Consider the following 19,122-nt stretch of genomic DNA (forward strand, 5'->3'; position numbering starts at 1 on the left):
ATCTCCCAGCTCTGTCCAGCAGAAAGGGCACACAGTGCAAACTATTCTGCATTAGAGCCAGGCGAGAAGCAGGAACTCAGTTCACAAAAGGTAAGGAATAGCGTTCTTAGTGTGGTCAAGTGAAGAACGTCTGCCTCAAAAAAGTGTCGGAAAAAGTACAGAATTACTTCTTAAAACACAGACAGGAGACAGATTAGCTAATCTTCCTGTTGGGCAAAATATGACGGCAATTAGGAAAATGAAAGTTGATTGTAGAAATACTCAAATCCTGTGCTCCCTGAATTTATCTCTGTCCCTGAGATCTATCCTGTAGCTTCCGTGGTTTTTAAGACACATTCTAAATGAAGTCCATTCCTACAGAATCAACCAATTGCCAAGGCAGCAAGAGTTAATTACACACAGCTCTTGCCAAATGTTTAAGTCATATCAAAACAGACTGTCACAGGAAGACAATTAACACTTACCTGGCAGAAAAGATACAGTGTAAACAAGGTAAGTGTAAAATCAGATTTTGAGGTTCCTCTTCGTTCTACTCTGAGGCTGCACAGGGGCAAATATTTTGCATATGACTTCAGAGGAGAAAGCAACTGTCAGACCCCCATACTCTCTGAGAATATACTATCCCATAGCAATGAGAGACCCAAGGGCAAAAAAGAATTGGTAAAATTGCATTACACTTGCTTCTTCCAAAGCACATTCCATACCTTTATTTCAGAAAGCTGCATGACTTCTGGGAAGACTTCAATGCAGTTGGAGTGAGCAATTACAGTATGCATACGTCTGCAGTTCATGATGGTTGTTGGAATGGCTTTCAGTTTGTTCCCACTAATATCAATTTCCTCCAACTCTTCCAGCTTGGCCATTTTGCTATGAAAACAAGAATTTGAGAATTTTTCTTCTAATAGACACATATTTTATTTTGAGGTTGTGATAAGAGCAATGGTTTGGTTACTTTAAGAGAACAAAATCACAGACTTTGATTCTTGTTCACAGCAGTGCCTGTCATCTCTCCTCATGTCAGATGCTAACACAGTTGTGGAACAAAATGTGTACTTCTTCTGTCAGTGTTTGTTAACGCTACCTTTCAAATTACTTATTTTGCTTACAACCCCCCTACTCACCAGCTCACTTTCACTCTTTCCTCCTTTCTTCCTCCCCTTTCTATCAACCCTAGTTTCTCACTACATCTTTGCACCTCAAATTTTCCCCTCCCACTTCTAGTGCCCCACTCAGCCCTTCCCCCTAAATTCATCTCCTTCTCCTTGCTGCTGAAGCCCAGCTGCTCAGAATATCACAAGGACGGAGATGTCTCTTCCATTATTTATTGGCATCTCTTTTTCAAGGTTGTACCCCATCAGTTTTACAGCACATCTTACACTTGAAAGATTTCTGATTAAAATAGAGTGAACCGAAAGCATAGAAATTGCTGCCAAGGCAGAATCTCCTTCTGGAGTTGAGAGGATTTTTCCCTAGTGGAGTTTAGTCCACTTCCAGAGGACATTTCCAGACAGCTGTGCTCACAAATCTCTTGTGAGGAGAAGCTCACCAGGTGTTAGCAAAGTTACCAAGCCAGGGAGAACAGAGGAGCTCCTTGTTTGGCTTCCAAAATCATAGAGTGACCATGCTGAATTAAAATAGCCAGCTGAGAAGAGTTGCAAGCACCAGGAAAACTCACCAAGCAACAAGCATCACTCACTTGTCTGTACTGCAGGCAAGGGTAGCAATGCACAGGACGGCATAAGTGGGGGAATCCACCCACTGTGGTACCACTACACCCAAAATGCAGCCTCTGCCACCACATTCCTGTGCAATTCAGTTCTCACTGTGAAAACACTTTATGATGCCCACCCACCCATGGGCCAGAGGCAGTGAAATGAGTTCCTTACCTTGCAGGGAAGCTCTGTAGGCGATTGTAAGCCATGTGCAAGATTTTCAGGTGTGGGTGGCCTGTTAACAAGGGTACACATTTATCTGTGAGGTTGTTATTGGTCAAATACAACTCCTGCAAGATGCTATGGGTTTCTTCAGAAAGGGTGGCTGGAGGAAGCATTTCCAGTTTGTTGGCAGAGGCATTAAGAAATCTCAGGCTGCAAAGAGAAGTTACATAAGGGAGCTCAGTCAAACATCCTGCAGGTTTTGTCTAGAAGTATAAATAAAAATCTCTATTTTTAAGAGTTAACTTAAGATAGCCATAAGGTAAAGGTCAAAAGCAACAAGTTTACGACAGACCAAAAGTCTATCATTACATGAGCAAAACTTCTGATCCTGTTTTTAATGACAACATTTGTAAGAACAAAACATCAGCAAAAGGAGTACATTGAAGTGCCTCTATCCTGTTATCAAGAGCTCGGTATCTCCAATATTACTACAGCTGTAGCTACAGGAAAGAGCAATAACAAACCACATAATTTCCATACTCATTACACATAGAAATGAGTTCTGTATTCATCATTAATGAACCATGAGAATTGCCTTTCAAGTGACTAAACAAGTCAATGGTAAAAAAGCCAGCCGATTTTTCAGTTCTGGTCTAAGGGACAGACAGTATTTTGTTTAAACCTGCTGCCTGAGAGCAACTACAAAATACAAAAAGTACTGTTAGAATATCTGGATGAAAAAGATACATCAATCACAACAAAAACTAAAATCTGAGACCAAACAGTAATTTATGCTTTCAATTTTAAAGAGAGACTGTGCTAGTAGCAAATTGAACTTTAAAAGTTACACCACTGCTTGCTGATGTGTGCAGCAAGGGAGCCTTATCTCTGTGAAGCTTTTCTGAGTGCCCCACCCCTTCTCCCCAACACAGCAGAAGCCCATGTTTTTGCAGTCAACAACAACTAAAGGAGCACAGAAATTGAGCTATTCTTTCTCCCCCAAAGGCCTTTTCCAGGATGGGAACAAGACCTGCTGAGGCATAGGCACTGGCCATTCTTGCCAGCAAAGTTCTGTGGGCAGAGGATTCATGTTTGTTAGGGGAGTATGGTGATCACAGCAGCACTGTAGGTATCTTGATGGCTAGAACTCACACCAGCAATTCCAAACAATTAGAAAAATAAGATTATTTATCCTTTAGTAACCAACTCTGGCATGACTATGCCTTTTCAACAGATATGTGACCTCTCTTCCTTCCATTTTCAGAAAAGGCTGCCTTGGAGCAATGCAGAAGGAAGTGTGGGCTTGCCAGTCTGCAGCGACTGCGCTCAGACCAGGCTGTCCTGCTCCTACCAACTAATGGGAACAGGCAGCTGCAGAGAGCAAGGCTGCATTCAAGAACAAAGACTCATAAGTGTGCTGTCTCAAGCCTGTAAAGCCCACTGACCAGGACACAAAAGGTAGGTGCGTTCCTGTCATCGATCTTAAGAGAAAGTGATAAAATATTGATGGCTGCTCCCAAGCACGCAGGAGTCCACACTGACCTTTAAGGTCTATTAATGAATGAAGTGGATTTGCAGGAGTAGCAGCTGGTTCAAACTTGTTCAGCAGTAAATAAGGGTCAGGCATGCTACAGGAGTCACATGGAACGCCAAAGGATTAAAAAACCCCACTATTTCCATCAGAAGGAAAAGCCTCTCAGCACTGCACAGAACTGAAACCAGGTTAGCTGTTTTACACAGACACAGTAGTCCACTTCAGAGAAACACAGTTTAATCCTCAGGCTCATTCATTATTCACAAGGGTGCTAAAAATCCAGAGGAGGAAGGGAGAAGAGGAAAGATTAGTACAGGGAATGAAATAAGAAGCTGAGAGGGCTTTTAAATTTATTAATTTATTCTAAAAAGATGCTCAATTTCACCCTTTAGCTACAAACTAAAAATATACTAAGCTCATTCAAGGCTGGATCACTAAAGCGAAGCATACCGCATCAACAGATCCTGTGCTTAATTAAATAGCAGCAAGTACAGCTATTACTAAAGTACAGACAGTTACTACTTTGGCAACTTCAATCAAATGTGCATGGTAGTCTTCCCTCTCCACAAGATAAAGACACTCTGATTAACATTAAAGTCACAGTATTTTTTGTACCATTCATAGAACAAAATGGTCATCTTCAGCTCAAGCTGGAAAGGCTTAAGAAACAATTAGGTTTAAGGCTGGTGGAAAAAGTGAGTTGTCACAGGAAAAATGGGGATAAGAGGTGACAGCAAAACACACCCTGAAAAAGGCCATGAAGAAGGACCTGCATCTTAGTTTTTTTTTTCTTGCAAGCTGCATGAGAATAACCTGCAGTGTTTCACAGGTACCAGCAGCCAAAGAGGTGATTTAGAGAGCATCATAGCCCATGGCTGTGAAGTCTGATCAAGAACTGCTAGCCCAAAGTACAACTAAAAGCTTCAATTAAGAAGAGGTACATTACTCTGATACAGCTGAAATTGATACAGTGTACTATACTGTAGCCATTTTAAATTCAAAAGAAAAAATTAATAATTCTTCTGTTTTTAATAAACTTTCAGCATTGGTGAAATGTAACAAGATATTCCAATTTGTTCCCTCACTGGTAATAAAAATGAGTGGAATCTGTGTGCTCCTGTGAGAAATAAGTTTTGATGCATGTATTTTCTAATGAGGAAGGGAGAGAGGAGAGTTGATGCTCTGCACACACATACCATTCCCCTCACCCTGATCTTTTGCTAAATCTTCCAGGGAGTGAGTGATACAATGACACTGGAAATAAATCCCCATCATCCTAACCTACAGGCTACTGCCTTGTTGTGAATAAAGTTTAGGTGACTAGCAAAAGTCTTGCCAACAGCTTAGAACAGTAACCCTGTGGTAGCAGAGTGTCTCATCTTAAGACAACTGATGGTCAGAGTCAGAACAGTCACATACTCATCTCTGTCTCCAGATGACATAATTAGAATTAAATCAGCTTTTGGAAATGAGTGTGTTGCTTGCTTACATGTTTAGACCAGCTGTTACATTAAAATGGCAAAAAAACATTCTGACATAATAATTCTTTCAAGATATTGTCTAGATTTAAAAATAAAAATGACATAGAATAGGGACACTATATTTTGGGTAGAGAACAGATTGAACCATCAGATTGCTAGTACCAAAGATTTGTCAATTCTGTACTATCATTTTATGTTAAAAAAAAAAAAAAAAAAAACCAAACCACAACCAACTCAAAGAAACCCCAGAACAAAAACCCAACATGCCCAGAACAAAAACCCAACATCGAAAAAAACCCAGCAAAACCGAAAACTGTAGTTGCCCATCAGGTTTTCCCTCACACTGATTTAACACAGAAGTCCTCCTCCAGGTTATTTCCACTCCCCTATTTCTTCATCCTTGTGCAATGTGCCAGCTGCTACCTTAGAAGGCACAGCTTATAAATGCCCTCCAGAGGAGTGGAATTTACTTGGGCACAACTGTTCCCATCTCTCTTGTGCATGGACTTAAACTGATTCAAGTTCCTTGAAGACTTCCCACTCATTCTGCTTATCAGATGGAAGCAGAATGTCAAGTATTAAAGCTCAGTCCAAAATTAATTGTTTCCCCTTTCCAATTCCACCCACACACTACACCACAAACTCATGAAAAAAAACTACAGCATCACTACAAAGGCCTGAATTCAGCAGCCTGCACACATACCAGAGAACAATACAACCAGGAAAGCATGAATTAACAAGTACTAAAAGAGTGTAGTAGATGAAAGAAATGAAGGTGCTGGCAGGGAGATGTCTGAATTCTGCAGCTTTGACAAGGTGAATATTCTCCTCTGGAATAATAACACAAACAGTGATCTCTGTCTGGAATAAGTTACCTTTGGTTTTTTGGGGTATTAAGTCCCTTGTTGGACTTAACTTCTCCAAAAGACAAAAATAAGAAAAAGAACTGTCCCAAAGAATAGGCTAGAAACAAGAGTATGGATTTAATTCAACTAAAACCACCTAATATGCAGTTATATCCATTCTCTATTCATACCCAGAAGTTTCCATCTCAGTTTGAATTTCTAAAAGCAGAGGAAGAATATCTTCTATATAAAGCTGCAAAAGGTTTGAACTTTGCCTACCAATGCCTACCTCTAGCACACACAAAAGCTGAATAGAGACAATTGGGAGAACACAGCACCTCTGAATTCCTCACCATTTTCTGAGGCAGTTTGACAAATTTGCCTTGCTGGGCAAGACACAGCCATCACTGAAAAAATGTACGTTCTCCAAAAAGCTTAGGAATGTTTGACACTAAAAGAGAAATACAGACAACGGCATTCTTTGGCGAAGCAGCAACAAATCAAAACCACTGTGTTTAGCTTGAAAGTACTGATAAGAGTTGGAAAGAACACTGCAGTTGCAAAAAGAGAATATGCAGAGAAATCAAGATCTCCAGTTTGGCCTATGCCCTAAGATCTCCATCAGTACAGAGCAATCAAAATACAAAATTTCTTCTTCAGTGCCCTCTGCAGAGACATGCCCTCAATTTCTGATTGCCTAAGACTAAAATAATTTATGGATGTGGTAGCAGGTGTATGAGGAAGAATCCTGTAAGCTAAGCATGTCTAGGGGGAAAAAAAAAGAGGGGAAAAAATCAAAGCTGCTCTGCCAGCCTGTGCAGAAGAGAGTATTTCTTCTGTAAAAAATGAATAAAATAAATTAAAAGATGGAAACATTCAAGTGAATCCCCTTCCTGTTGATGGACTGCCAGAAAAACCACTTCACTGCTGCTCTCTCCTCAGCTCTTACTTTCCAACCTATCTTTAGCTATTTTATAAACTGGGATTTCCCCAGTTTCTAAAGTACCTGCTTGCAATCCTTAACCTAGCAACAAGGAGACAAATGTGGCTATGCATTTCTGCAACACAGGCATGTGCATCAAACACTCAAACAGCACTTGGCATTCATTTGATTTGGTTTCCTCCCTCACACTTCCCCTGCATCCAGGATAGGACTAAATCCTTGCATCACAAAGAAGCAGCACAGTGGATGGAAATGGCAAATATCAAACGAGAGAAAATTTAACTGGGTCACTTTCCAGAACCCCAGCAAAAGCCAAACCCACCAAAACAAATAAAATAAATTCAAAACAAACAGAAAATCAAATGAGGTAAGAACAGCTGAACAAAGCTGAAAACAAAAATCACACAGACAGAGTCTAGACAAGCTCTGAATAGCTGACATTGGCTTAACCACCACAGCTGGTCACTACCAGACAAACAAAGCCCAAAGTTTAAGCTGTGCACATCACAGCTACAAATCTTCACTACACAAATGCTTTAAGAAGTCTGATGGCTGTTTTAAGGGTTGACACTGAAAGCATTCATTCTAACTGGAAAGGATTAGGCAAGAGACAAACCCTTGCCCATCTTACCACTGTGCTTCCCCATTTTTAACCCTGCCCTGACCACTGTCGCTGCTTTTCTACTGTGCCCAGCTAAAGCTCTTGAAGACTCATTCATCTCATCTGGAGAGCACTCGGTGCAACAGTTTTCATGCCACTAAATGGTAGTTTGCCTGCAAGCTGCTCAAGGAAGGCAGTAAAGGTCTGTACAAGAATCTGACAGTGGAAAAGGCATCACAACAGATGCAGCAGAGGATAGAAATGTAAGGCTTAAGGAATGTAGGTGCACAAAAAAAGGTTCAGGAGTTTTCTCCATCAGCTGCAGCACTTGCATGAATTCTCTGTTTTTCCAGCATATGGTAATGAGAAATGAAGAGATTATCTGGTTGCCTCTGTAGCACTGATCTTGCCAAGAAAATCCCCACCCCACAAGAGAAATCCTTGCTAACACGATCAAGATGTGCATACTTTCAGTGCAATAAACAGAACCAAGTTCTGTCTCGGTCAGAGAGATGTGTCATAGGCTAGTCCTCAATTTCTCCTTGACTAACAGTTTAAAATAGAAAATTAATTAAAAAGCAGACCAACAAAATATCCCAAATTATACTCTTCAGCAGGAAATTACACCTTTTCATTGTTTTTTGAAGGATTAAGGCAGAAAAATCAATGTTTATAGATTCTTCTATGAAGAGAACTGAGATTTTTCAGTATTTGGGGCTTGGTTGGGGTTTTTTTTTGGTGAAAGTGATATTCTCTCTTTGTGCACCAGTGCACCGATTTCCTTTCCTTCCTTAGATTTCTAGATGTCAAAGCCCACCAGTGCTTGCGCTGAAGTTTGCCCAAGGCACTTCACACCCACTTTGTCAAATATTCAGGATTGAGAAAGAGAAAGCGTTTATAATTCACGGCATGAGACTTCATATCCAGACAAGATATCATCTGTCAGCTGCACAGACCCGAGTACCTTTCAAAAAGAACCAAACCAAAACAAACCCAAATCTTTTCAAGGCTGTAAAAGGCAAGTCATTTTATGCAATGATAAAGGTACTGTAAGGTAAAGTGATTTGTCCAGTATTACACACTGGGTAGAGACCATGGCACACCACTCAGGAGAACCAGTTCTCTTGGCATGTCTGGCAGTACAGATTGTGCTTCCCAGGGAATGCTTGGAGAAGAGAAGCATTTTACCTTTTTAAAAGCAAAACAATCTCCTGAATGCCTTTCCAGACACATTTCTGTTGACACTTAGCTGCTGATAGATGCAACCATTTGAAAACAAAAGGAAAGAAGTTTTATGTAGGAAATTCCAAACTTAAAACTCTGACGTTGTACACTAATATATTGACCTGTACTGCTGTTTTCCTTCAGAGTTCTCACTTTTGCAGCAGTCATAGGAGAACCAGCATGGACAAGCCATACCATCTTAAACCAAGTTAAAGGGTAGGGATCAACAGGGAAAACACTACCCAAGCCAACCTGGGTTGGGTATCTACTTCTACTATCATCACATTAGTAGATGAGAGGTCAGAATGGGTTAGCTCTGTTTATCTCCTGTGATGGTGCTTGCCTTTGTTAAGACCTGTAAAAGACTTTGAAAACACCAGCCCTATACTGCTCAAAAGCTGCAGAGGGGAAAAAATTCCTCAAGCCTGAATCAGCCACTTAATACTGTTATTCAAAGTATTCTTTAATTCTACCTCTTTTCAGCATATTCCTAGTAAACTTCTGGGAATCTATCCCCAGTCCTGGTTTTAGCCTTGTAGTTTTTCATTCTGGCATCACAAAAGCAAACAAACAGAACAAAAACAAAAAGCATATACAAAAATAAACAAACACAACCAGAAAAAACCTAACCCTGCCTACAGACGAGCTGCAGTACAAAAAAAAAATCAGGTTCTCTCTCTGCCAAAATTGTGGTACACTACATCCCAGAGCTACAACCTGTTTTTAATACAAATTTTGCAAAGTTATTTCTCTCATTGCTTTCAAAATACCAGGAGCTCTCTGAAAATTACTTAAAAGGTTTCTTTTCTTTCCACGTTAACACATTCAAGAGTTATAGAGCTTATTTAGAAAACATCTCAACCACCAATCTAATTCTCCAAGTCAATCCCAGGAAATTTAACTAGATGCTCATGACAGAATTAACAACAGTATAAAAGGAGGGGTTTTGCAATACTCTTAATTGGGAAAGGAGCTCTGCCAGCAAGATCACCACCTCTTTTTGCTTCTGCACCTCTCAAGAAAGCCAGGAGCTTTGCATTCCTTTTGTCACAGCTAGGATCAGAAATAAAACCCCACAGCACACAGTCTCACTGCCTGTTAAATTATGCATGGATTGAGCACTCATAAATCCCATGACTATATGTGGAAGTGAAGAAGTGCAAGGAATGCTGACACCAAGTGGGGCCAGCCCATGCACCATCCCCAGATGATGCTACCGACCTCCTGTATTTCAATCACAGTCACTTGAAGGATGTGTTCATATTCAGAAAAAAACCCAAAACCTTGAAAACTCTGATACTAAAGAAATAGCAGCATAAAAATAAGAATCCAGAAAGAAGATCAAGTGGTGACACCAGCTAAATTAGTGACAAACATTTAAAAAGCATAGAAAAAATCAAAAAATAGGGACAGGGGAATAATTGAATTATTCTGACAGCCTTATGCATAGATTTTGTTTTGTTTGACAGGTATAAATAAGTTCTAGCCTCTGACTGACGGGGGGAAAAAAAAGCTTTCACACTCCATCAAATAAGCCTAAGAAATATGTATTTAAAGAAACTGCCTCTAAACCATTTCAGTATATGTAGTAGAAAATAGCATGTTAACTCTACAGCTAGATTTCAAGAAGTAGGTGTTCAGCAGGAGCTTGGTGGGAAAAAAGCAGCAACCATATAAGGAAACAAAACCAGAATAAAAAGAATGTGCTTTGGTGAGTTGGGCAGACATCTGTTCTTACCACACAAGGCTTGGCAACTTTCAAATAAGGGGAACCTCAGATTACCCTTTGAACCAGGAAGTAACAGGCCAAGCAAGGTCCATCACATGCAAGTCAAAAGGATTAAATTCCTTTATAATTTCACCTGTCTGCTTTCAAAAGCAGGTTAGATGGCAGTTCCAGGAGCTGGTTGTGCTGCACGTCCAGGACCTCCACTTGCGTTCGCTCGAGCCGATCTGGGAGCCTTCCTAACACGTTATGTCCCGCCAGCAGCTTCCGCAAGCTACTATTGTAAAACAACCTTAAGAGAAATAAAAAACACCAAAAATGAGAAAAATTGAAACTGAAGAGTTCCTTTGATAATTTAAATATGGTATCATGGCTCATTACAAGAAAGTGATTCAGCCAACTGATTAGCAGACATGGTATTAATTACGCACAGATCCAAGAATGTCTTCCCACTCTACACCAACTTCTTCAAAAGGTTTTCAGAGACAGGGAAGGAGGTTCACAGATGATTCAGGAGTGAAAGTAGTGACAAAAGGTTATTTTATGGCACTGTATAAAACATGAATACAGAAACACGACAGTGAAGGAGGTAATTGCTAACAAAGGCTGCAGAAATCTGCACATGTGGGATCCCCCTAGCTAATGCAAGCACTTCAGAAGCGAGGGTGAAATCACCAGTCACCCTACAAGCTTTATAGTGCTGTACTCATCATGTGCTGACTCATAATCCAATGCAATTCCCCACCCCCACGATTTTTCTTTTCTGTTAATACCAGACTTACATAAAGCCTCCTTTCCAGTTCTACAGCAAATGAAATTTATCTAATCGGCTTTATTTTCTTGAGTTTTTACAACCAATAGACGACCTGGAGTCCCACCCCCCCCGCTCCATTTTTTGTGGGGCTGGGGAGAAGGGGACCCCTCCTTCTCCCCAGAAGGCAACATAAAGAGAAAAATAGCTGTTTTGATCAAACAGTATAGCTTAAATTCACAGGATAAACAAAGGAATGAGGGCATGCACCTAAAGAAATCAAAAATAGAGCAATTCTCAATTTTGAACAGAAACCACTTTCAGCAAATTAAGAAAAAAAGATTATTCTTCATCTGCCACATGTCTTATATCTGTCTTACATGCCTGCTACTGTACTGTTTAATCTGGCGAGCCCATGCAACATGCTGACCTGCTTCAATCAAATACTCTCGAATTATTCAGCATTAAAGCAAAAATCTTCTTCCCTCTGTCACAATGACCCAAATACACATAATGAGCCTCCCAGCCCCTTCCCTACAGTGCACCAGGTCATGGGATTATTGCGCCAAAATCATCAATCAAGTACGCTGAGTATTTTCCCCTTGACAGATACCGTCACTCTCAGTATCTGCGTGCCAGTGTTAGCAGTTATCTCATTTGGCTGGATTGTCTGAGTTATGACCATGGAAACAAGTCAACAGCCAGCCCTATCATTCCAGAAGGCTCAACACAGGGTGAAAAGACTTACCAAAGTGATAATCCTATCTATTATGCATTCATTATTTAACCGTTTTTGGTTTGTTCTATTTTTACTCAGAAATCTCTCAGTTATGGATTTGCCTTTGTATTCTATTTTTTGAGACTGGCTAATACTGTCAACACCAAATATTAGGGTAGAAAATGGAACTGGTTGACAGCAAAAAAAAAACAATTCCCTTGGAGTTTTTTGGGGGATGGGTGGGGGCAGCACCATTTTAAAATTTAAAAAAAAAGTTGAAATTGTGCTAAAATCTTCAGAGATTTTCTCTTTCCATAATTCAGAAGAACTTAGTAAATCTTAGGGGAATTTTGGTTGGGTTTTGTTTGTTTTTTTTTTTTTTAAGTTTATTTTCTCTTATTTTTCAAGTCACACAAGCACTGAAGGACCTGGGGTGGCTGAAAAAGGGTTGAAGAGCATTTAACTAAATAAGCTCCTAATGAGCCTGGGATGCCTAGTTCTCAAGCTGGGTGGGTAACCAGGATGCTGGGACTGCTCTTCCATATGGGAAGCTTCCCTGCTTGCCCAGTTCTCACTGGAAGTTTTGGTGAAATCAATAAATCCTAAGGACAAGCATGTCATTCATCATCAGCATCTTCACAGAAAACATGGTTTGATGTAAGCATTCTACCAATTCCTTTACTAAACAACTCTTCTAGAGAACACAATGTTGAATACAGATAGATCTTTAAAAAAAAACAGGCAAAAAGGAACAAAAACACATACAAACATCTATTCACTGATGGCAACAAAATCATTTTGGCAACTCCTAATTGAAGCATTTCCTTTCTCTTTGGCAGCATGATTTTTATGAATTTGTCCTGCATAGCTAACACCAACTACCTTTTTTGTTATTTTTCGGTACTTTTAAAGCTAGAACAGTTGCATTACAGTCCAGGGGACATTTCCCCTTTTTCCTTAATTGAGACAAATGCTAGTACAGAAACCTCCATCTCAACTGCTTCAACTCTTTGTTTTCAAGGACTATTTCTCTGTTTCAAGAGGCAAACACACAGCACCAAGTGTAGTTTGTTTAGATCAAATGCAATCTTCACCCTACCAGGAATATGCTGGTCACTCAAGGCTTGAACATTTGTGTTTAAGTGTCACAAGCAGCCTCCTAGGAGAGCCCTGCTGATTCAGTTCACAGGTTTTCAGAATGCTATTCTATGTAGAAGAAAAAGCACACAGCAGTGCACCTGAACACACTCACTGAGCTTTTACTTGCATTTACTTGATACTTAGGCATGTTGAGCCATTTGCATTTGAGTCCAGACACTAACTTCCCCTAAAGTTTAACAGATATTCAAAGCCTGACTCTTGAACGGAACAGGACCCAAAAACTGAACTGACTTATTAGGAGCTAAGCTATCTAGACATATACTACAAAGAAGAACTTTCAAAGATAAGCTATTTCCTGGGGTTAATGATAAGATGGCAGGAAAGACAAGTGGGATGTTGACTGTACCTAATTTCAGCTAATCATTAATCTCCCAGTGATATCCGGTATGCCTTGAAAGTCCTGGCTGTTATGAAGTGCAAATGAAAGAAAAATGAACTTTTGCACCTTCACCTTCTGAGTAGGCACAGCTTCATTTTGTGTGTGTGTGTGTGCATGAAAAACCAGAGGGATTAATAGCCTGCACATAAACCTGCTAGTTTGCTTGGTAAATCTCCTCACAGCCTCTTCTGCCCATATTTTTGAAATCTATTCTCTTCCCATTTCTGACACTAAGATGGACAAGTTTGCACCATCTTACACATTCACCTGGCCCAGAAAAAACTATCATTCTTGGTTTCTGATGCTTTTCTGTGCTGTACAGCTCCTTAAGGAAAATATTTGTACTTGATGATCCTTGTGAGTCCCTTCCAACTCAGCTTATTCTGTGATTTAGTAGCTCATGATACATCATCATCTTTCACAACATCTCTTTCAAACTGTACAGAACAACTTCTAGTGAAGGCAGGAATTTAAAAATCCCCAACATCACTACCTAAGCAGTATAACTCACCTGGTACAGACAGCTCTCTCTAGAACAAATAATAGCAAGACTTATTTATTATTTAAACTCAACTCCTATTTTGCTTCCTCTTGACTTCTTTTCTATCATTTATATTTATCGATTTTAAGTTTAGACTTCTAGAAAAGAGATCATTTTGGTAGTGAAGGCAATTGATCCTCTTGCAGGAGTTTACTTGCTTGCTGAGGCTTTCCCTTTCTTTAAACCCTTTTTCACTCAAACAGGGCTGTGAACTGGAGTCTCCAAGCATCACTGAAACTAAATTACAAGTGCTGGATTTCTAAACTGTCATGTAAAATTTTGGCTGTAAATATTTAATATTCAGTATTAAAAATGAAGGGCTTTCCTGCCTGAACAGCCACATGAACAGCTTCAAAGTTCAAAGGCACTACTTTCTCTGCATGAAAGTAAAAGAAGAAAGGCTGGATGGAAGCTCGAGGCATGATGACACCCCACAAGGTAAAAATAATATCAAACAAAAGATAAAACAGCCCTGACAGTCCCTGGAACAAGCTAAACACTGAGTCAGCAATTATTTTTTAGTTGTTTATCCTATTCCCCATTGTGGAACTGGTCTGCATGACTTACCGGGCAGGCAGCTCACGTATCTGATTGTGGCCGACATCCAACACTTCCAGTTTCCTGCTGTCACACACCCACTCAGGCAGGTTCTCCAGGTGATTTCTATGAACAAAGAACACAAAGAGCTGGAACTAAATTATAATTGAGATGTAAAGGCTATTAAGAATACAGCCTCAAGAGGGATACAGATACCTGCAGGAAACAAATCTGCTACATAGCATGATGCCTGTGAGATTGTATCATCTGTCCTTCTGCAAGGGCATTACCAGCGCCGTCAGGTCCTGAGTGAGGGGGCAAGAAAGCTAATAGCAGTGTTATTTTCCTACATGTGCAGTCACTAAGAAAATGGAAAGAAAAAAGCTTTCAAATTACCAGGGGAGTATTAAGAGTATTAGAGTACCAAAGCTGAAATATCTCCATGGAGAAGAAAATTTCTGAGATGCTCCTTACACAGTTGAAATATCTCTTCAATCACTCAAATACAATGAAATCCACTCTACCATTTTTTTGCTATCTCACTGAACAAAGCAAAAATTTTTTTGTGCGTATCTTTCAAGCCAACTGTTTTGCTTTTCTTGCATTTATCTTCACAGAAACTAACCCTTCTGGAAACTAATGTCTTGAAGGCGAGGTTTTCCAAATACTGCACCAAAAACATGCAAATAGGCACTGTGGGGCACTCCTGCATCCTGTCTTAAAGACAAAAGTTAGCAGCACAAGATACATGGAGGAGATTGTGTGCAAATGCATTCACAGATGCAAACTGGGCATCAAATAAGAGTCAGGCACTTGCAAACCTGAAATTCAGGAATAGGATGCTTATGAAGCATGAATATAAATCAATTTTGTACTCATATCCTTTAGTTTATTCCTGCAATAGTCTTCAATCAAAATATGCAATGGTAACCTAACCCCTCTTCTCAGATAGCTTCCTTTCTGATCTCAAATAGATTTTCCAAATTCCAAGAGAGCCAAAAAGCTAAGGACACCCTACCCATTTAGTTACAATGCCATCACTGCAATGAAGCACAAAAAGGGCTTTGTGATCAAAATCATGCATTCTGCACCAATTTAATTAACAAATAAATGGAAGAAACAGCTTTTCAAATATTGTTTTTCAATAAATCACTTATTTAGTCACACCAGTGTGTTACATTTAGGACAATGTGAGTAACTGAGGGCTGATGAAACTTCCAAGTTGATGGCCACTAGCCCAGGTGGCTCACTAATTGTTATGATCACCCTCAATAGCATGAGTGCTTTACACAGGTTTTTTAATGAATGAGATTATCACTTTAAATGCAGATGAGTAATTTCTTAAATAAGACAGCCATTAAGCACGTGTATAAATGTTTTCCTGATTCATTCCTGGAACTGTAAAACAAACTAAAACACCCCCCTTTTCCATTTCCTCCCTTATCCCACTTCCTTCATTAAGGTGAAATTTATGTATGCATTCAAATGGCAACTGCAGACATCCCTGCAGCAGCCAGGGCTGCAGAGAACTATGAGGAGCTGCAGGAGCTGCCAAACTGATGAGTAAACTATCAAACCATCACCTACGCTGGGCTTACGATGCAGACATATCCAGAAAGTTACTTCTGAACAAGTCTGATTGGTGTGCGTTTGAATCATCTTGTTCTAACTCCAAAGACAGGAAATCTTCAAATCATGGAAACTCTTTAACTATAAATAAATAGAAATTTTGATTTGGGCAGTAATTAAAAAAAAAGTAGATCTATAAAAAGGAAACAGGAAAGAACTGACCAGCAGGAAAAAAGCATCCTCTAACTCTGAAAATTTGTCTTTTCTTATCCCAAGGTCCAATTTCTACCCCGATTCCCAGTTAGCGAGATGACAGTGAACATCATCGTTCCATAAGTCTCTTTGATTTATATTTCACAGGTCCAAGAAAAAACATACTCTTACCTAGAAATATCCATATAAGCCAGGCAATTAGGAACTGGATACACATCAAGGTGAACAAGTTCTAGGGGAAAAAATATATATAACAAGAAAAGTGGTGATAAAAATTTGCACTTAAATGACTGTTCCATAAGAACTATTTTAAGACCTAACACCCAGAGACTTCAGACCACATCAATAACCTAAAAAAATTTCTGAAGATCTGGACCTTTGTGAACCCCTTGTGAGTCCTGTTTCTTTATTATGTCTTAGTACATTTGCTATGTTACATTGTACTTGCTATGACTGACACTGTATAACTGAACAGGGACAAGAAACTGGAGCATTTTTAAAGTTCCATGGCAAATTCTCATTTTTAACATTTCTGTCACAAGAGCTGTAATTTCACCTCCGCTGCCCTCTGCCCAGAAGAGTCGGTCACAAAACTGCTCTACTTTTTTTTCACTGGTGACTTGAGATATAAGCATGGGAAGGGAACCTCCCCACTCTGGAACAGCAAGTTACAGAATACCAGAGTCCTTTAGGGAATGGCAAGATCCCGAGTATTTGTCAACACATTACATAAGCCTTGGCATGCCTGTGGAGTTCCCAGTTGCAGGCAGCCTTACAGATCTTTTGTAACACAACTACAGCTAGTAATGTTATTATTGAAGCAATCAAAATATAGTTTATATCCTAAGGTTTCAGGTAGCTAGTGCTTAGTGTTAAGTTTAAAAAAATCCATAACCCAAACAGACATTTATTTAAAACTACAGAAAAATCAACTAAAGTGTAACTCTAACAAGCAGTTTCTTTGGAAAATGAGATGAAAACAAGGCAGCTGAGGGTAATGAGAGGACAAGCCAGGAGGAACAGCAAGACCAAATAGGCAGTTGGTTGCAAGACATGGATTGACTTAGATTCTCAGCCCACATTGAACAGCACATGCTCGGATTATGTTAACTTTTCTCAGCTACAAAGATCCTGGCATGAATACTTAATGAAGGTGCAAGCTTAGATATTGCTAAGATGACAGCCTTTTAAAGGCAGTTCAGACTGCTCATCAAATGCACAGTTCTCCTACTTTGCATTTTCTTTATTCCACACTGAACTACTCCAAATTATAAAAATCATGGTGCAAACTGAGTATTTTAAGTAATAGCAGTTTCCAGAGACAGATCAAACAGATCCTGTTCATGAAACACAGAGACACAGTTACGCAACTGAAGAAGGCTGCATTATTTTTATTATCAAATATGAGCAAATGAAGTTACCATTATGAATTTCACAGCCTTCTGGAAAGGGTAACCAGCTAGAGGGAGAAGCAAAGATTTGTCGTTTTGGTTTGTCTCCCAAATGGCCACTTGTTCAAACTTTCTCAGTGCAGAGAAAAGCTGTAAATTCCTTATTGCTTTTAGTAGAGCAACACATCAATACAACCAAAACATGTGACAAATTCAAGGACCCTCCTTACTGACATAGAGAAGAATTTCTAAGATTTTCACAGTTCTTAGACCTCCAAATTGTGTTATTATTTGGAAGACGCTTCCGAAGCTCAGAACTGCCAGTAGCATTACACAGCACGTGTGAAACCCTTTTATCTAGGACTGTGTCAAGAACCTCCTGATTGTGTGCACTACACTCCACAAGCATCTCACAAAGAACCAGGTACAATTACAATACCACAGCTGCCATGAAAATGCACTCACCATTGCAGGAAGCATACAGAGCTTTGAGAAAATAGCCGCTGATTTTGAGGGTCACCAGCTGATTCCGTTCACAGTGTAACACTTCCACATTGTTAAAAACTGTTGCATCCAGCTCCCCAAGTTTGTTGTCTCGCAGATCCAGTTGGGTCACATGATGCAGAAAATCTATTTCATCAGCCTCCAATCTCCTAATTGAATTCAATCTTGCAAACAAAAAAAGGAGATTAGGTGTAGTTATAAGGCAGGCTCCTGCTGAAAAATCATTGCTCGCTCTACAGTCAATCATCTGCACTGGATTAAGCTAGCACGCTCTCAGGTTCTGATCAAGGTTGATTTTTAGTATTTTCCTCTTATGTTATAGCTTTAATCCTTTGAAAAGCAGGATTGCTATGCTCTGTAGCTTTATCTATCATGACAAAGGAATGATGACACCAAGCTCCTTTCTAAACTACTTTGAAAACTACTGATGAAAAGCTCTGCAAGAAGCTAAGTATTATTGTTACTGTGCCTATAGAAATAAAAGATGATCTGGCTGTTATTTGTGCCAATAGTTTGGAAAAGAATAAAACCTCTACAGTTCTTGCTGGCCTATCATCTGCTGGAAAAATCCAGCACATACAAGTAACCAGCATGTATTGGAGACCCTTGCCTTGTTGAAAGGCCAAATTGAGACTTATGAATTACCATATATTTGCTTCTCGCCTCTCCATGTTTCACAGCAAGCAAATTCAGAGACCTGAAAATGGGTGTTGAAAGAAAACAAAGCAAAAATCCAAGACTGGGTCTGACAGATAAAGAAGACGGGTTTTACACATCTTCACTGCAGTGCATTGATACTGTTAACACTCAGCAACTTCCCCAGAAGTTGTAACTGAGTGAGATTGTCTATAACCCCATGAAGTTTAAGACTGCAGAGCACTCCAAAGAGATCAGTTTCAAATTCCCAGCTCTGAGCAGAACACTAAAACCAGTACAGTAACTTCTGCTGGCCCACTAAGCCAGCTGAGCCCTCCCTACAGCAGATGACAAATACTTGCAGTTCTCCTGTTGCTTCTGCTTTCCAAGCATTGCCCTCTGTCTAACAGTTGTGGTTTTAGAGTAGCTACATCTTCCAGTTAAAAGAATAAGGGTAGTATGTCCTGTCCAACACCACCTTACCTCTTCTA

The 19,122-nt window shown here is 39.8% G+C and overlaps 1 protein-coding gene across 1 annotated transcript in view; it reads right to left on the bottom strand.

Annotated features, from left to right (window-relative positions):
- Window positions 1-19,122, bottom strand: part of PHLPP1 (PH domain and leucine rich repeat protein phosphatase 1) — a 135,259-nt gene that overhangs the window by 15,021 nt on the left and 101,116 nt on the right. Inside the window, exons 7-12 of the mRNA XM_053998536.1 lie at window positions 17,957-18,159; window positions 16,272-16,332; window positions 14,349-14,444; window positions 10,368-10,523; window positions 1,887-2,087; window positions 705-867 (exon numbers count right to left, since the gene is read on the bottom strand). Coding sequence (XP_053854511.1) covers window positions 705-867; window positions 1,887-2,087; window positions 10,368-10,523; window positions 14,349-14,444; window positions 16,272-16,332; window positions 17,957-18,159 — 880 coding nt within the window. The remainder of the gene's footprint in view (window positions 1-704; window positions 868-1,886; window positions 2,088-10,367; window positions 10,524-14,348; window positions 14,445-16,271; window positions 16,333-17,956; window positions 18,160-19,122) is intronic.

Source organism: Vidua macroura, chromosome 1 (assembly GCF_024509145.1).
Source record: "Vidua macroura isolate BioBank_ID:100142 chromosome 1, ASM2450914v1, whole genome shotgun sequence".
NCBI lineage: Eukaryota > Metazoa > Chordata > Aves > Passeriformes > Viduidae > Vidua > Vidua macroura.